Source organism: Seriola aureovittata, chromosome 1 (genome assembly GCF_021018895.1).
Source record: "Seriola aureovittata isolate HTS-2021-v1 ecotype China chromosome 1, ASM2101889v1, whole genome shotgun sequence".
Taxonomy (NCBI): domain Eukaryota; kingdom Metazoa; phylum Chordata; class Actinopteri; order Carangiformes; family Carangidae; genus Seriola; species Seriola aureovittata.
Genome location: NC_079364.1, coordinates 14,296,000 through 14,311,181, shown reverse-complemented (window position 1 = coordinate 14,311,181; position 15,182 = coordinate 14,296,000). Strand labels below are relative to the sequence as shown.

Here is a 15,182-nt window from a genome sequence, read left to right as displayed (position 1 = left end):
GTAAGTTTCCCATGACGTGCCTTGTTGTGTCTGTCACGCTTGACTGATATGTTAGCAAGCTAAAGTAAGGATAACCTAGCTCAAATATTACCTTGCTAAACACTTTAACCAAGTCAGTAACGGCACAATGAACGTAACTGTAACGTTACAGTAGCTCAGAGTAATATTATGCTCACTCAAGTAGCTGCATGCTACCAGACTAGATAAGACCAGAGCAAATTATATTATATGGATATATCCATATAATGGCAGTGATCAGGGCACTGACAATGCAGCTTCTTAATAACACATAATCTGCCGTGAAACTCGTTCATATTTTCATCCAATATTTTTGTTATGAATCACCAGTGCTATTCCCCTGTGAGTCCAGAGTTGCCTTGTTATTGTCATGCGGGGTGTGTACACAATTCTCCACCTATGTCTGTGTCCACACGGAGGACTCAGCTCTGCTCTCGCTGACAGAGAGGGGAAAGATTAGCCGTTAGCGGCTAATGTTAGCCATTAACGTTAGCCAGGAGTGTACACGCCATATTTATGTCAACAACAAGTAAGACAAATGCTTAATGTCTGAGTTTAAAAATGGCGCACATACCTAGACAGATTTGTAACATTATTTTTTAACTAATGCATATTATGTCTTACTGTTTTTTTTTACAGATGGCAAAAGAAGGTCGTAGTATGGTGTGGGACTTCTTCACCAAGAATGTCACTGGTGAAGCAGTCTGTAATATTTGTGCAACTTCTATAAGCCAGGGATCAAGCAAGCAAAAAGCAAAAAACACAACCAACCTATGGCAGCACCTTAAAGCTAAACATGATGATGTTTATGAGGAAGCACAGGGTAAGATGGCACAATCAAAGAAAGTGTCACAGTCACAAACTCAGCCCACACTCATGCAAGCCTTTGATAGGACCACAAAGTGGACCCCCAATGACTCAAGAACAAAGGAAATGGACAAATTGTTCATGGAAATGATTGCAACTGCTTGCTCTACACACTTTCTGATAAAAGCATTTGAAAATAGTAAAATGTTCTCCCTTCAATTTATATCTTTGTAACAAGTGTTTGGAACTATATTCAAGCCATCAAAGACAGGTATTTTGTCTTTTTTTAAATTGAAAAATGTAAAAATTTAATCGGCTGATTATCGGGTTCGGGTTATCGGAATTTTTTATTCCCTAATATCGGAATCGGCATCGGCCCCAAAAAATCCATATCGGTCGGGCCCTACTTTTTATGCCGTACTACATGACATGTTTATGACTTTTCATAAGATTTTTTATACCTTACTATATGTCGTTTTTATGACTTTTTATGCCTTACTTTACTATGATGTTTTCATGACTTTTTATGCTGTACTATGACGTGTTTATGACTTTTTATGCCTTACTATACTATTTCGTTTTTATTACTTTTTACGCCTTACCAAACTGTTATTTTTCTGACTTTTTATGCCTTAATTTACTATGACATTTTTACGCCTTACCATACTATGATGTTTTTATGACACTTTATGCCTTACTATATTATGTTGTTTTCATGAATTTTTTTGCCCTACTATAGTATGATGTTGTTGTGTGTTACAATACTATTAGGTCGTGTGTTCGAAGCCCGTTTTCAGCCTCCTCTCACATTCAAAGAACATCCACATTAGGTTAATATCTTGAAATACTTTAACTCTATATGCCTTACTATTCTCGTTTTCATGACTTTTTTTGCCTTTCTATACTATTTCGTTTTTCATTATTTTTTATGCCTTACTATATTATGACATTTTTATGCCTTACTATACTATGATGTTTTTATGACAGTTTATGCCTTACTATAATATTTCATTATTATAATTTTTTTATGCCTTATGACATTTTTAAGATTTTTTATGCCTCACTATATTATGTTGTTTTCATGAATTTTTTTGCCCTACTGTAGTATGATGTTGTTGTGTGTTACAATACTCAGAAAAGGGCAAGTTTTGTGGTATAATGGTTAGAACTGATGCCTCACAATGAGAAGGTTCTGGGTTTGAATCCAGGCTCCAGTCGCCTTTCCAAGTGAAAACACAGGTTCAAAGGCAATTCTAATGTCTTACAATGCTAAAACTTTATTTGATAAATATTCTTTGATTTTTTTGATGATTTTTTATGCCTTAATATATACTATGACTTTTTTATGCTTTTCTATACTATGTCGTTTTTTTTTTTTTTTTTTTACTTTTTGACTTTTAATACCTAATTACACGAAGACGTTTTTATGCCGTACTCATAAACAGGTAAGCTTGGTGGTGCAATGGTTAGAACTGCTGTCTCACAACAAGAGGGTAGTGGGTTTGAAGCCCAGCTTCAGCCTCCTTTCACAGTCAAAAGACATCCACATTAGGTTAAAAGGAAACTTTAATGCCTTACAATGCTAAAACTATATATCCCTTACTATTCTGTGATGTTTTTATGATTTTTTATGCCTTACTATACTATGACGTTTTTATGACTTTTTATGCCTTACTATACCGTGACTTTTTTATGACTTTTTATGCCCTAGTATACCATGTTGTTGTTGTGTGTTACTAATGTGTAAGCTCGGTGGTGCAATGTTTAGAACTGATTCCTCAAAATGAGACGGTCTTGGGTTTGAAGCCCACCTCCAGTCTCCTCTCAAAGTCGAAAGACATCCAACTCTAATGCATTATATTGCTAAATCTTTATATGGCTTACTATTCTTTGACGTTTTTATGACTTTTTATGCCTAACTATAGTATGACTTTTTTATGACTCTTCATTCCTTTGATGTTCTTAAGACTTTTTATGTCGTAAAAAAGTCATACTATACATGACATATATAGTATGTCCCTATATTAAGACTGATGTTACCATATGTGTCACCTATAAGAGGATATATTATTATGACATACATACATCCTCTGGATATATGAAGATATAAGTTTATAACGTACATCAATTCATGTCTATTTAAAGTATAGCTCATATATATATATATATATATATATATATATATGAGCTATACTTTAAATAATATGATTTTACTTCATATGTACATACATTTTATATATGGAAATTCAACACATGTACATATATTACATTTCTATATGGGCATTCCTGAATGTAAATTCATATCTTATATGTTAATAAACCATTTGGTTGAAGGCATTAAAAAGCCAATCTCTTTGTTTTTGAGGGGTGGCGGAGTTGTTGTGTCCCTACCAATGTTGAGAACAAACCTCCACCTTTGGCAAGCACAGACCAGGAAGAATGCAGCTGCACATAAGGGCTAGTACATGAGAGCTATGGCATTTTCATTCAACGGAGTATTATTTGTAAGTTAGTTTTAAGTCACGTCAAATGCCGTCTCTTTTCTTCTAACTCATTTGTCTGTCCTTCACAATAAGCCCTAGTTTATACTATTGCTTGTGGTTTTCACACCACCTACCAAAAGAGGGTGTTCATGTGATGCTGTGATCCAGAATAGGACAAAATGAGCAAACCATAAATTCTAACAGAAAATGTATGAGGATGCCCCGTGGGGTCTGGGTTCAGTCACATGACTACTCACTGTGATGTATATCCAGCACACCCACAAGTTTTTGATGAATTCAAGGTTATTTTTTGAATTTCTGTATGCGACGTATAAAAATGGGTTCACACACCCAAATCAGTTAGATTGTTCTTGATATTCAGTTCTCAGGATCTAAGTTCACTAAGTTGAATGAAAGGAACAATCTTAGTGATTTGTGTGTACAAAATATTTTTTGTACTGTTTGGACTGTGGTTACACACACCCCAGCTCTTTCTTGTCTTTGGGTGAGTGTTATGTTTTCTTCTTCTACCTTTATCATCTTTATGTGTTGACATTAAACTCATCAGCTGTATTTATTCACTGAGACAAAGAGAACTTACTTCTTTGTTAAGGTCCACATCATAGTCCAGTGCTTCCAGGTCAGCTTCATGCGCAGGAGGAGTTGTGGCCATGGAGCGAAAGGTGAGCCATTCGTCGGAGTGTGAACGGGGTCTTTCTTTGTGCTCGGGAGGTCTTTCCTCCCCCTGGACACTCCTAACTCCCTGTGCCTCCTCCCCCTGAACAGCCCTCTCCAGCAACTGCAGGTCAAACTCCTGCTCTCTCTTCCACTGGATAACGCACACAGGGAAAAAAAAAAACTGTGAAACAAATTATAGGATGTTGCCATCAAGATGTCTTGATTATCAAGTAAATGTGAAACTGACACTTGCCTTCACACTCATAAAACAAGCACTGTACAGCACACTAGTTATTACTGGTATGCTAACATTAAAGGCTGCAGTGACAGAGAAACAGAGAGGGTGTGCGTGGGTGTGTACAGGTGTGAAATAGAAAAAGAGGGAGCATGCATAAATGAGTATGCATGCCTATATGAAATCGAAAGCTCTTGAATAAGAGCATGCGGTAAATCCACTACAACATAGATAAGGAAGACAGCACAATGGCACTGAAATAAACAAGACAGAAAAACACTTACACCGATGACAGTTTCACCAAACACATCCATATAATTAATAAAAAACATGGCAATATGTGTTTATTAGAAAATAATGTTTATTTATTTGCAAACATTCACATATGAAAAAGGGTTCTTATAACTAACAATTAATTAGCAGATAAAAACACTGAGCAAACAGTGAGATCACTTAACCTATGTTTTGATATTGAAATGGATGTCATACACATTAGTATTGTATAAATAAAGGTGTCCTCTCACAAAGCCTGGGGGTGATAAATGGGAAATCAGTAGGTCCCAAGCCATAAACACTCAGACCATCTTTGTCTTCATTTAAAAATATAAAAAATTAAGTGAGAAAAATGCTTTGATGAGGTTGAGTTGAGTAGACTTAAATAGGCATTGCTCAGTGTATGTCAATGTTTTGTTAAGTAGAAAATAAGTCTGCACTCTCTTTCACTTTCTCTCCCTCACTCCCTCACTCTCTCTCTCTCTCTCTCTCTCTCTCTCTCTCTCTCTCACACACACACACACACACACACACACACACACACGTATAGACACTCAAAAATACACCTGGAAGCACAGCCACTGTTACAGGTTAGAAAACAATATGGTAGTATGGTAAAAGCATACTGCCAGAGTGAAAACTACCACATCCGAGAAATGGAAAGATTGGTGAGGAGAGGGGAGAAGGGATGGACGAAGCAATGTTAGTGTCTACAACAAAGAAAAAATGAGAAAAATACCCAGAAATGGATGAATGCGAGGTGTAGATGGCATTAAGGTCATATGTCTGAGGTAATTAGTGTGTTATGTGTTTTCATAGGCAAGATATATTATTTGTAAAGATTTTGAGCAAGACCACCATCTCTACTCACTGTAATTGTCATTACTTTCACTTCATAATAAAGATTTTCAACAGTTATATTAGTATGGTACATACTTTTTGTGCTATAGTTTGTAGAGCAGAAACTGTTATCTGTATAGGCCTTGTTCAGCGGAGACTTTTTTACATGTTACAGCAGGAAAATCACGGGAGTAAGTAATATAAACAATGATGGCTGAATTCCATTTAGTTTCAGTTTGAGGGTCATGTCTCACTGTGTCATTGTCATGGCTCAATGGGACAGTAGAACAAAACAGAGCCATTGTTAATGTTATTAGGAAACCCTGTGCTTTTTCCTACTTCAACAAGTCAATATGTCTGCTGTGAATAAGTCCTGCTAAAGTCTGAAAACAACATGCATGAAAGAAGCACCGTTAGAGCCACGTAGTGAATTACCATATTACACTAATTTAATGTATCACTATCAACTTTGTAATGCCAGGAACAGAGAAAATACCCACTACTCTGAGTAAAGGCATGCATGACAACTGTAGATCGCCACTCTCAGTATGGTTGTCGTCATGCTTGAGAGTGTGATGTGTGATACTGTTCTAGTAACATACTGATCCCATGTCTGCAGAAAGTGGGCGTGAGGATGAGGACGAAGACGAGGTGCGTGACGTTGAAGAGGCGTGTCGGTCTCCGTGACTCAGGGTGCGTTTGCGCTGGCGGACGAGGGCCTTCTGGTGCCTCTTCATCCTCTCCAGCTGCTCATCAGCACTCATCTTCCCCCTCTGCTGCTGTGCCGGCTCCCCAGAGTACAGACGCTCCAAGGCACTTTTTGGTCTCTCCTGAGAGGAGTGGGAGGAAAGAGAGTTGATAATAAGAGCAAAAGGTGCAGCAGAAGGCAAAGAAGTGGAATTAAAAAAACAACAAAAACAAACAAGAAGGTAAAAGCATACAGTAGTTGATGTTAATTAGAAAGGCAAAAAGAACACAGTACACTATCCAGTTTTCACAACTGAGACATTTCTGAGGTTATAATTTGAGCATTCAGAGAGAATCCGGTGCACATTGTAGATTACAAACAGTGTAAAAGTGTCCAGGCCCACAAATGCTTATTTTTCTTCTCCAGAATAATCCTTATTAATAAGGAATTTGAATAACGTTTGTAGAATGTTTTTAAGTAAAGGCAATATATTATTGCTTACATTTTCTATCTATTAAACTGTAGCTGTAGGTTCTGTCTAAATGAATAAGATATATTGCAACCAAAATCTGACATTTTGAAAATTATGGATATGGATTATATTCTAGTAAAACACACAAACACAAAAAGAACCATGGGATAAACACAAGTTTGGACCGTGATTTCTAAACACAGTAAAATATAAATGTCAAGATCTAAATCTGAAGATGGTTAATTATTACATTATATTACAAATCATATATTATAAATATTGTATTCTTTCAGGTCTGTAGTGCAGAAAATAAAAACAGGATCCGTCATTGTCTTCCCACCTGTGAACACTTCAAGCTGACTCTGATGGAGCACTTAAGAGAGCCAGAAGTATTAATATCAATTAATTAATATCAAAGAACTTAATGTGATGATGAATTCATTCATCAATTTCACTGATATCATCTAGAATTGGAGCTACATGCTACTATATCTGTGCTGTCTCTCTGTTGATTTGGGTACTCACTTTTGTTTCACTCTTCATTATTTGATTTGATTCTGCGTATTTAATTCACCTCATTGCCTCACCTTCATGCCGACAGCTGAGGCTGCTCTTCGGATGGTCACATATGAGGAAATGCTTGAAGACTGATTTAGTCTAAGTGAGGATCCAGCCATTCCTGAGGGGAAATCCAACAAACATTAATACACTGTTTTCAAAAAAAATGCTACAGCTAAAGCAAAAACAATCTAAATTCTGCTGGCTCTACCATCCAAGTACCTCTGCTGGGTAACGTCTGATAACCTCCATCATGTCCGGATGCTCCAATAATGATGTGGCTGGAGCCGTCTCCAGCCCCCATAAGCTCTGGATTGCTCAGAAAAGGCCTAAGTTCCACCTGAGATACACAGACAAAGATTAGAAACAGATGACATTCAAGCAGCAGAAACCACAAATATACACAGGTAGTGCATGTACCTTACTGTCTCCATTAGTGTACTGGCCAATCTCTCTGTCCCTTTTGCGTTCATCTGACTGTCGTTTGAGGCCACGTACAGAAGTGTGTCTGATGACCGTTGTCTCCCGGGGCAGCGGGGGCACAGCAGGGGGGTGCTCATCAGGACTGTAGAGCTGAGGTAGAGGAGGTCTGGGAGGCACATCTTCCTCACCCTGCACACAGAAAAACTGTTAAATACTGAGACTACTTAAAATGACAAACAAGTATTGTTTTTCTATGAGTGGGTCCTCATTTTGTTTATCTCATGGATGCACATGAAGAATGCATGTGCACATGTGTCTGCACATGGGTAACACAATACATAGTCCTACCAACGGTGTCACACTATTCCACTGATCAACAGGTGATGATAACGTGCCAAGATGTGCTGCAATGCACCAGCAAAGGCAGAAAGGAAGTCTCTGCTGACTAGTAAATATGGATATAAGATATGCTGGAAGTAAAATTGGATTTGCAAATGCTTCATGGGGAAGGAAATGCACTCTACACCTTTGTTAAACCTCAAGGATATACAGTAACCATTGAGTTTTGGTGAGTAACACTGGATGTCAACATCATTTTGTTTGTTTCCAAGAAAACACCACAGGGCACCTTTGAGCTGTGTTTTGTTCATTTTTTGGGCCAAAAATAATTATTCACTACTTTCAGCTACTCACGTATGAGAATTTGCCATTTTCCTGTTTTTTTCCTTTTGCCTTTTATATCATTGTAAACTGAATATCTTTTTGGGATTTGGACTGTTGGATATATCAAACAAGCACTTTGAAGACATCACCCTGTGAAATTGTGATTTCTCACTACTTTTACATTTGATCAACTAAACGGTTAATTTATTAATTGAAAACAAAAAGGCAAACTAATTTATAATAAAAATAATCGACAGCTCAAACTTAATCTAGTGCTGATGAAAAAGTATAAATGGAAACACTGATCCAAAAGAGAAAAGATGAAGCTTCTCTGTAAGCGGACATATAATATTTTTGACCAATCACACTGGTTCAACAGTTGGAGAGAGCACATGAAAAACATGACTAGTTTAGCAACCCTACACAAACTGCATGGTGCAAACACTTAATGCGAGTCTGCCTTTCATGCAAAATTGTCTTTATTTTGTAAGAACCAGCTGAAGTTGCAGTTTTGGCAGGGGTCACTCACCCATTTAAGTCCACTGGTGATGGTTGTAGAGTGGTGTAAAGGCTGCTGGCTAGGGCTGGAGGAAAGGGTGGGGGTGTGGCTACTAGGACTGAGGTGGGGGCTGTGCTGCTGTTGCTGCTGCTGCTTCTGGGACAATCTCATCTCCATAGCAGACGGGCTCCCAGACACAGAAGGCACTGATGACACCGATACTGAAGGCACAAATTTCCTCTCTGGGGAATTCGATGTATATGAACATGTAACAAGAACACACACACACTGTAAAGACAGTGCTTTCTTTTCACATGGGAAATGTTCAGGCATTAGTAGGCTTCTGAGTACATGATTAAGGGCTTTAATGATAAGATACAGTAGCATAACCTCGTGGCATGTATCGCATTGCTCAGACAGAAAATATAATTTGCTTTGTTCACATGAAACCTCCAAGTAGCTATTGTCTTACCTGGGTTAGTAACAGAGGAGATAGTGACTTTGTAGTTGGCTTTACTGGTGCTGAGGCCTGCGATAACATCCTCAATCCTCCACAGCTCCTTTCTGATCTGCACCTTTTCTTGCTGCACCCAGAGAAACACAGAAACACACACATAAACATAGACACACACTGTAAAATTACTTGTGGACCAAGACATTAAAGAAGCTATATGTACATTTTCTCTGCCAGCGAAAGTGGTTTCTTGCCAGGAGCTGGTGGTGGTGATGGTTGCTTGCTGAGAGATTCAACCAGTTTTTGTACATTATAATATTCCCTCTGAGCAGCTCTACTCCTTCAGGGCTGGTTAGCGTGCTAACTTCAGTAGAATACAAAAAGTGAAAGAAATAGAAGAAAAACAAGAGCCAACATTGACATTGCTTTCCACCGCTTGGTGACAGCTCTTGGCAAGTAAAGGAATGAAGTTTGATTCTGCAACATTTCTTCCAGTCTGGTAAGCAAACAGCTTGTAATGCTAACGCGGGCTACGTACCAATTGCAAAAACGTACATATAGCTCCTTTATTGATGACGAGTCATTTGTATTGCCAAAATATAGTTTTTAATTTATAGCCAACGCATGATCCTCTGAACAGTTATCAACCACACAGAATTATTTGTTTTGCCTGTACATAAGAAGTCTGTAACACATTCCCACACACACCCATCCATGAGAGTTAGTGACTGCTTGTGTTTGTTAACTGAGATCACTGAGCCACAGACCTGAGAAAGATCACTGCGGTTCATCTGTCCCTGCAGGGCAGACTTCAGCCAGTCCACATCTCTCTCCAGCTGGCTGTACTCATTCCATGCGTTCTCCATCTCCTGCAGAACAAAACAGGACACACTTCATGTTATAATAACACATGAAACAGCTTTCAGAGAGTGTACTCATCTCATGAGCCAATGCTACTTTAAAGGTTTCAAAGTTCAAACCCATTATACAGAGATTTACAGTCGCATGGTGAAATGTATGTAAGAGTAGCAGAGAGCAGGTGTCTTGAGTTTCTCAGTTTTATTTTGTTTTCTCACTTGGAACCAAGCTTTTGAATCTGAATTACTTGAATATGATCAGTTGTTTCCATTGTTCAGTCAGTTTTACTGTGTCATACTTACCGTGTCCATTGAGACATGAACCGCAGATAAAACGAATACAACCAATATGTCTTCGACAGCGAGAGCCAAAAATACTCATATTTACTGTTGACTGTTTCTTGTGGTTTCTTTGTAAATGTTCTATTGAAAGTTATCTTTTGGTTTTAACACTGAATATTCTGAATATCAATGAACTTGACTGGAGAAATTTACTCATAAGTTTCTCTGGAGTCTTAGGTTTATCCCCGAGCACTCATTATGGTAATGTCACACTCAACCTGAAACAGCAGGCCAGTTGCAGAAACCATCAAAAGGGAAAAACCAAAAATAGTAGCGAACATAATGCTGACACTGAGGCAGTCCAACCAATAAAAACATAATGCAAGAGGTAGTGTATACTTAGTAGAGAAGACAATCTAAGTAGTTTGAATCAGAGGACCTTACCTGCCAAAACTAAATGAAGAATGTTGGGGGAGCCACATTGAATATATAATATATGTTTTTAATTTCAAGCATAATCAACTTGCGAGTGCAGCTGGCATCTTACTGTGGAGGCTTGGGATATTTCAGCCCTGATGTGCACCACATCTTCTTGTAGTAATTTCTGCTGATAGGCAATCTTCTCAGCATGGGCCGGCTGATCCCTGTACTGCTCCATCTGCTGGTGGGAAACATCCAGCACAGACTCTAGCTTATCCTAGATAGGGAGATGAAAAATACCGTCAAACACAACCAACGCATTAATGGACCACATGAATACACCAAAACAGGCTGACAAACACACAAGTAAATATTGTATATACAGAAGGAAAAAGGCTGTTTTATATATGTATAGAATTAAAACCTTGTCCTCCTTCAAAGTGCGTATCCTGGCCTCTAGCTCCTGGAGAATCTTGTCTTGTTCACACAATCGGCTTAATTTCACCTAAAGGAAAAACATATTGAAATAATGAAATTACAGGAAAACAAAGGATAAAAACTACATCTACCTCTCCTTCTCAGTACTCTCTGTTTACCAATAATAATACCACAGAGTGTAGAGTTTATGCAACAGAAGAGCAGGGAATTGCAGAAAGTCTGTTTACAGCAGAGGTCGGCTGTTTCCATTCTTGTCTTTGTTCAACTGCAGCCAGATAAGATGAATTGATCGTCTACTGTAGTCTACGCTGTCTGTAAATATGTCAATAAGGCTCATCTATGTGAAAAGCCCGGAGGAATTCCTCTCATCAGCGCAGTGAGAAATATCAAAAGGCTCTATACTGTCTAGTTTGGGGGTGAGATCTAGTAATACCCATTATAAGTAATCATAATCAAAAATCCATATTTTCAAATTCACTTTTGGAGAAAACCCTGTTTATTGAGAGTGACAGATTTGTTTTCCCAGAAATGGGTTATGTGTTTATGAAAACAACATAAGACTGCCTACTTCACAGTCTTTCTCACACAGTGTATCTTTTTCTCAGATCTATTTATCATTCTGTTCAATTAATAATTAAGCTGTTTTTATTTTGCTGCTGTATATTGTTGTTTTTAATTGCATGAAATATTCATTGTTCAGACAAATTTACTGGCAATTTCTTATAAATTGTTAAAATGGAACAATGCTAATGATGAAAAGCCAGGACATCCATCTTATTTACCTCTATTCAGCAGAAAACAAAGAATGAGAAAAGCAGGATCGGGCAAATCAAACTGAAAAATTTAACAGCTCAACATCTAAAACTCCCATTACATGTATTTTTCTCTTTAAATTGCGGGGAGGAAAATAAAAGCTGTGGTCGATACTTTCAGGCCCTCACTGTGCAGTGTGGATGGATGTCCCCACAGTTTTGCAATGTACATACGTTCCCTTCCCTCCGCAGCCTCTGTTTACCACAACTTAAGAACACACACACACACACACACACCCACACACACACTAAAGCACACACACTAAAGCACACACTAAAACACACACTAAAAGACACAGTAAAGTCAGACTAAAGTCAGCTGCTCCTCTGTAGTGGATTACAAGAAGTCGGAAAATGAGATCTTAAGAAAAGAAAGAGATGGATAAACATGGTGCTTATCAGACTGCTTTAAATCCTGAGACCATAATGATTCACTTACATCAGCATCACTTTCTGCTATTTTCACAGGCCTGGATGGTCTTTCTTTTTTTAAACTCTCTCGTCCAGTAACCTGAAATTCCCAACAGCCACAAATAAAATGTTTAATATCAGTATTCCAATGGAATATTTTCAATACCTTTACTTTAATACTTCCAGTTAACAGATAACAACTGTATGAATTTTCAACATACAGTCAGACTGCTAGACAAGTCAGGTGGATGGATCCAGGTAAAATAATGAATAAAAAATAAATAAAACACACAACAACAACAACAGCAACAACAACAACAACAACAACAACAAAAAACTTTGTGCAGAAGCTGAGCAAAAACATTGTGTGCAGAGAGAGGCTCTGCATCTTCAAGGAAACCCTAAAAACCCCAAGGCTGCTCTTTCTTAGCTGCTAAAAACCCCGGTCCTTTATATGAAATTTTGATTGATTATTGTAACGCTGATTTTATGATTCAAAAACATATTTTTTTCATTGGAAATATTTAAGGTTGATGTACAGTATGTCACTTGAGTAAATGTTAAACTGTAAGTTAACAAGGCCTCTAGTTTCATGATGGTGAGGTAAGGAGGTATGTATGCTGGCAGAAATAGCTGTGACAATGAAGGCAAAGGAAATAACAAGATAACATGTATCAGTCATGACATTATGGATATCACGGTTTAACATAATTTGTGCATTAGCACTTAACACAAAGTACAGCTGACACTGATGGAAATGTCATTAGTGTTAAAGGTATTTTATCATAAACCAAAGTTTTAAAATTTTGACCTGATGAGGATGATAATGGATCTTGATGTAGGGGGTCACCAAAGTGATTAAAATTTATTCTGAGTGCAGTATAAATGCATACTCTCACGTATTAATGTACACTCCTTATTTCATGGCAATCCATCCAGTAGTTAGTGAGATATTTCAGTCTGGACCAAAGTGGTGGATCAACCGACAGACCGATGTTGCCATCCCTAGAGCTATGCAATTAGCATGGCTAAAAATAAAGACATGTGTCCCCTATTGGCCTATTCCTGAAATTGTTATTGACTATTCCTACAGTATGTCTGTGTCGGTGTGAAAGTGGCGGAAAATGTATTATCATGTGTTATTCAACACTATCAGCAAGTGCTGAATCTAAAAAAAAAACAACACAAAAATACAGATCTCTTGTTTACTTACTTTATCATTCAGGGCCTTTATATTCCTATTATACATGGACTTAAAACATATCTGTTCAGGTTTGGTGAGCTTAACACTTTCTTCTTTGAGCCTTATTTTTGGTCACTAAAATGTTATCACTATTATGAAATATTGCTACAGGACCTTATATTTTATGTAATAATTTCTGTTGTAATTAGATGTGACTTTATGATCTTTTTCTCTTTTGGTAACAGTGTAACAAGAAAAAAGGTGTCAGTCTGTGCGTCCCATCCAGATGTTCTCCAGATAACAGGGCAGGGATTTATCTGCCAGTTGTCTGTCCCAGTTAGTAACGCATGAAGATGAAAAGTGTGGGTGGAATATTCATAAGACACCCACATCGGGATCACCACACCCAGCCTAGTGGTATGGACCAGAGCAAATGGGAGACTCAGTTAAAGGGCCATTCCACCTATTTTACATGTCAAAGTCAATTGCTAGTCATGGAGTACTACACAGCCTGTGAGAACAGTTTTATAGTGTTTTTGTGGTTCTGGAGGGAGTTTTGTCAAGTCTGGGAAAATTACTTAAGTGATCACCAGGACATCTTAATTTAAACTTGGAAACTACAGGTTTTTAAAAGAAAGCCTGCGTCACATATTCGGGGCATTGAGTAATAAATTAAAAACAGTATCAAGTTGAAAGTCAGCTATCAAGTCAAACTAAACAAATTGTGACGACTTTTTTTGTAATCTGTCTTTCATATGTTTGCAAGCTTTATGTAGGTGCCTTATTAAGTTTCTGTAGTACTCAAGACGAAGATTATGGTGTGAACACACCACTGCATGTCACTGTCCTTTTCTGCCTGTTACCACGATGAAAATAGAGGCCCTAAAGCCCTAAAATGTAAGCTGTCACTGTCATATCATAATCACATTATTTCTCTTAAAGAGCACCATTGGGTCATCTTTTATGCTCTCGCAAGCAAAACAAAAGCAAAGTGAAGATATCAAAGAGACATTCAACAGCACATTCAGAAATGCTTAAGAGCATGCAAGGAATCCCTTTGCCATTACAACTTCCTTTTCCATCATCTCAAATCTCATGGCAGTGTTGGAGTATCACACAGTGAATTATCAGATCAAGGGATTCATGTGCAAAATCCTGCATAATTTCCAAGGATGCATCACATTCCATTTGAGAAGCAGTGGAATGATCTGTTTCACTTTGTATGCACACCATCCTTACATTCCAACAGTACCCAAAACTTGGAGTGGAGTTTTCAAACACATTGTGAACTGAAACGATCATCGGGTCAATACTTTGGATCTGTTTTGAAAAAGGAAATGGAGAGGTGTTACAGGACGTACTGTGCATCGCTAGACGACCTCCCTCCATTCCAAAATAACAACCCGGATTTCTAATAAATGCATTGTGGTGTTAAACATACAAATCAATTTGGATCAAATGCTTTGCACAGGTGTGAATGGAATATATGTCAACAGCTAGCTAAATGTGACAGATTGATTAAATACAGCAGCATTAGGCCTTTGAATTTATATTATTTGTGACACTGACATAGGAATTGGAGTTCACATGACTCAAACGTTTCGGAAATTCAGCCATGTTCTTGTTAAAACTTCAATTCCCATTAAGACGAGCTTGACATCAACTTGTGTGGGGGTGACATTACTGCA

The 15,182-nt window shown here is 37.8% G+C and overlaps 1 protein-coding gene across 12 annotated transcripts in view; it reads right to left on the bottom strand.

Moving 5' to 3' along the window:
• Window positions 1–15,182, bottom strand: part of plekha7b (pleckstrin homology domain containing, family A member 7b) — a 100,773-nt gene that overhangs the window by 32,167 nt on the left and 53,424 nt on the right. For all 12 annotated transcript variants that reach the window (XM_056363590.1, XM_056364167.1, XM_056363659.1 and 9 more), the window contains 11 exons: window positions 12,340–12,411; window positions 11,075–11,155; window positions 10,778–10,927; window positions 9,859–9,960; window positions 9,110–9,221; window positions 8,668–8,879; window positions 7,473–7,664; window positions 7,275–7,392; window positions 7,082–7,173; window positions 5,937–6,164; window positions 3,910–4,137 (listed from right to left, as the gene is read on the bottom strand). In XM_056363590.1, coding sequence (XP_056219565.1) covers window positions 3,910–4,137; window positions 5,937–6,164; window positions 7,082–7,173; window positions 7,275–7,392; window positions 7,473–7,664; window positions 8,668–8,879; window positions 9,110–9,221; window positions 9,859–9,960; window positions 10,778–10,927; window positions 11,075–11,155; window positions 12,340–12,411 — 1,587 coding nt within the window. The remainder of the gene's footprint in view (window positions 1–3,909; window positions 4,138–5,936; window positions 6,165–7,081; window positions 7,174–7,274; window positions 7,393–7,472; window positions 7,665–8,667; window positions 8,880–9,109; window positions 9,222–9,858; window positions 9,961–10,777; window positions 10,928–11,074; window positions 11,156–12,339; window positions 12,412–15,182) is intronic.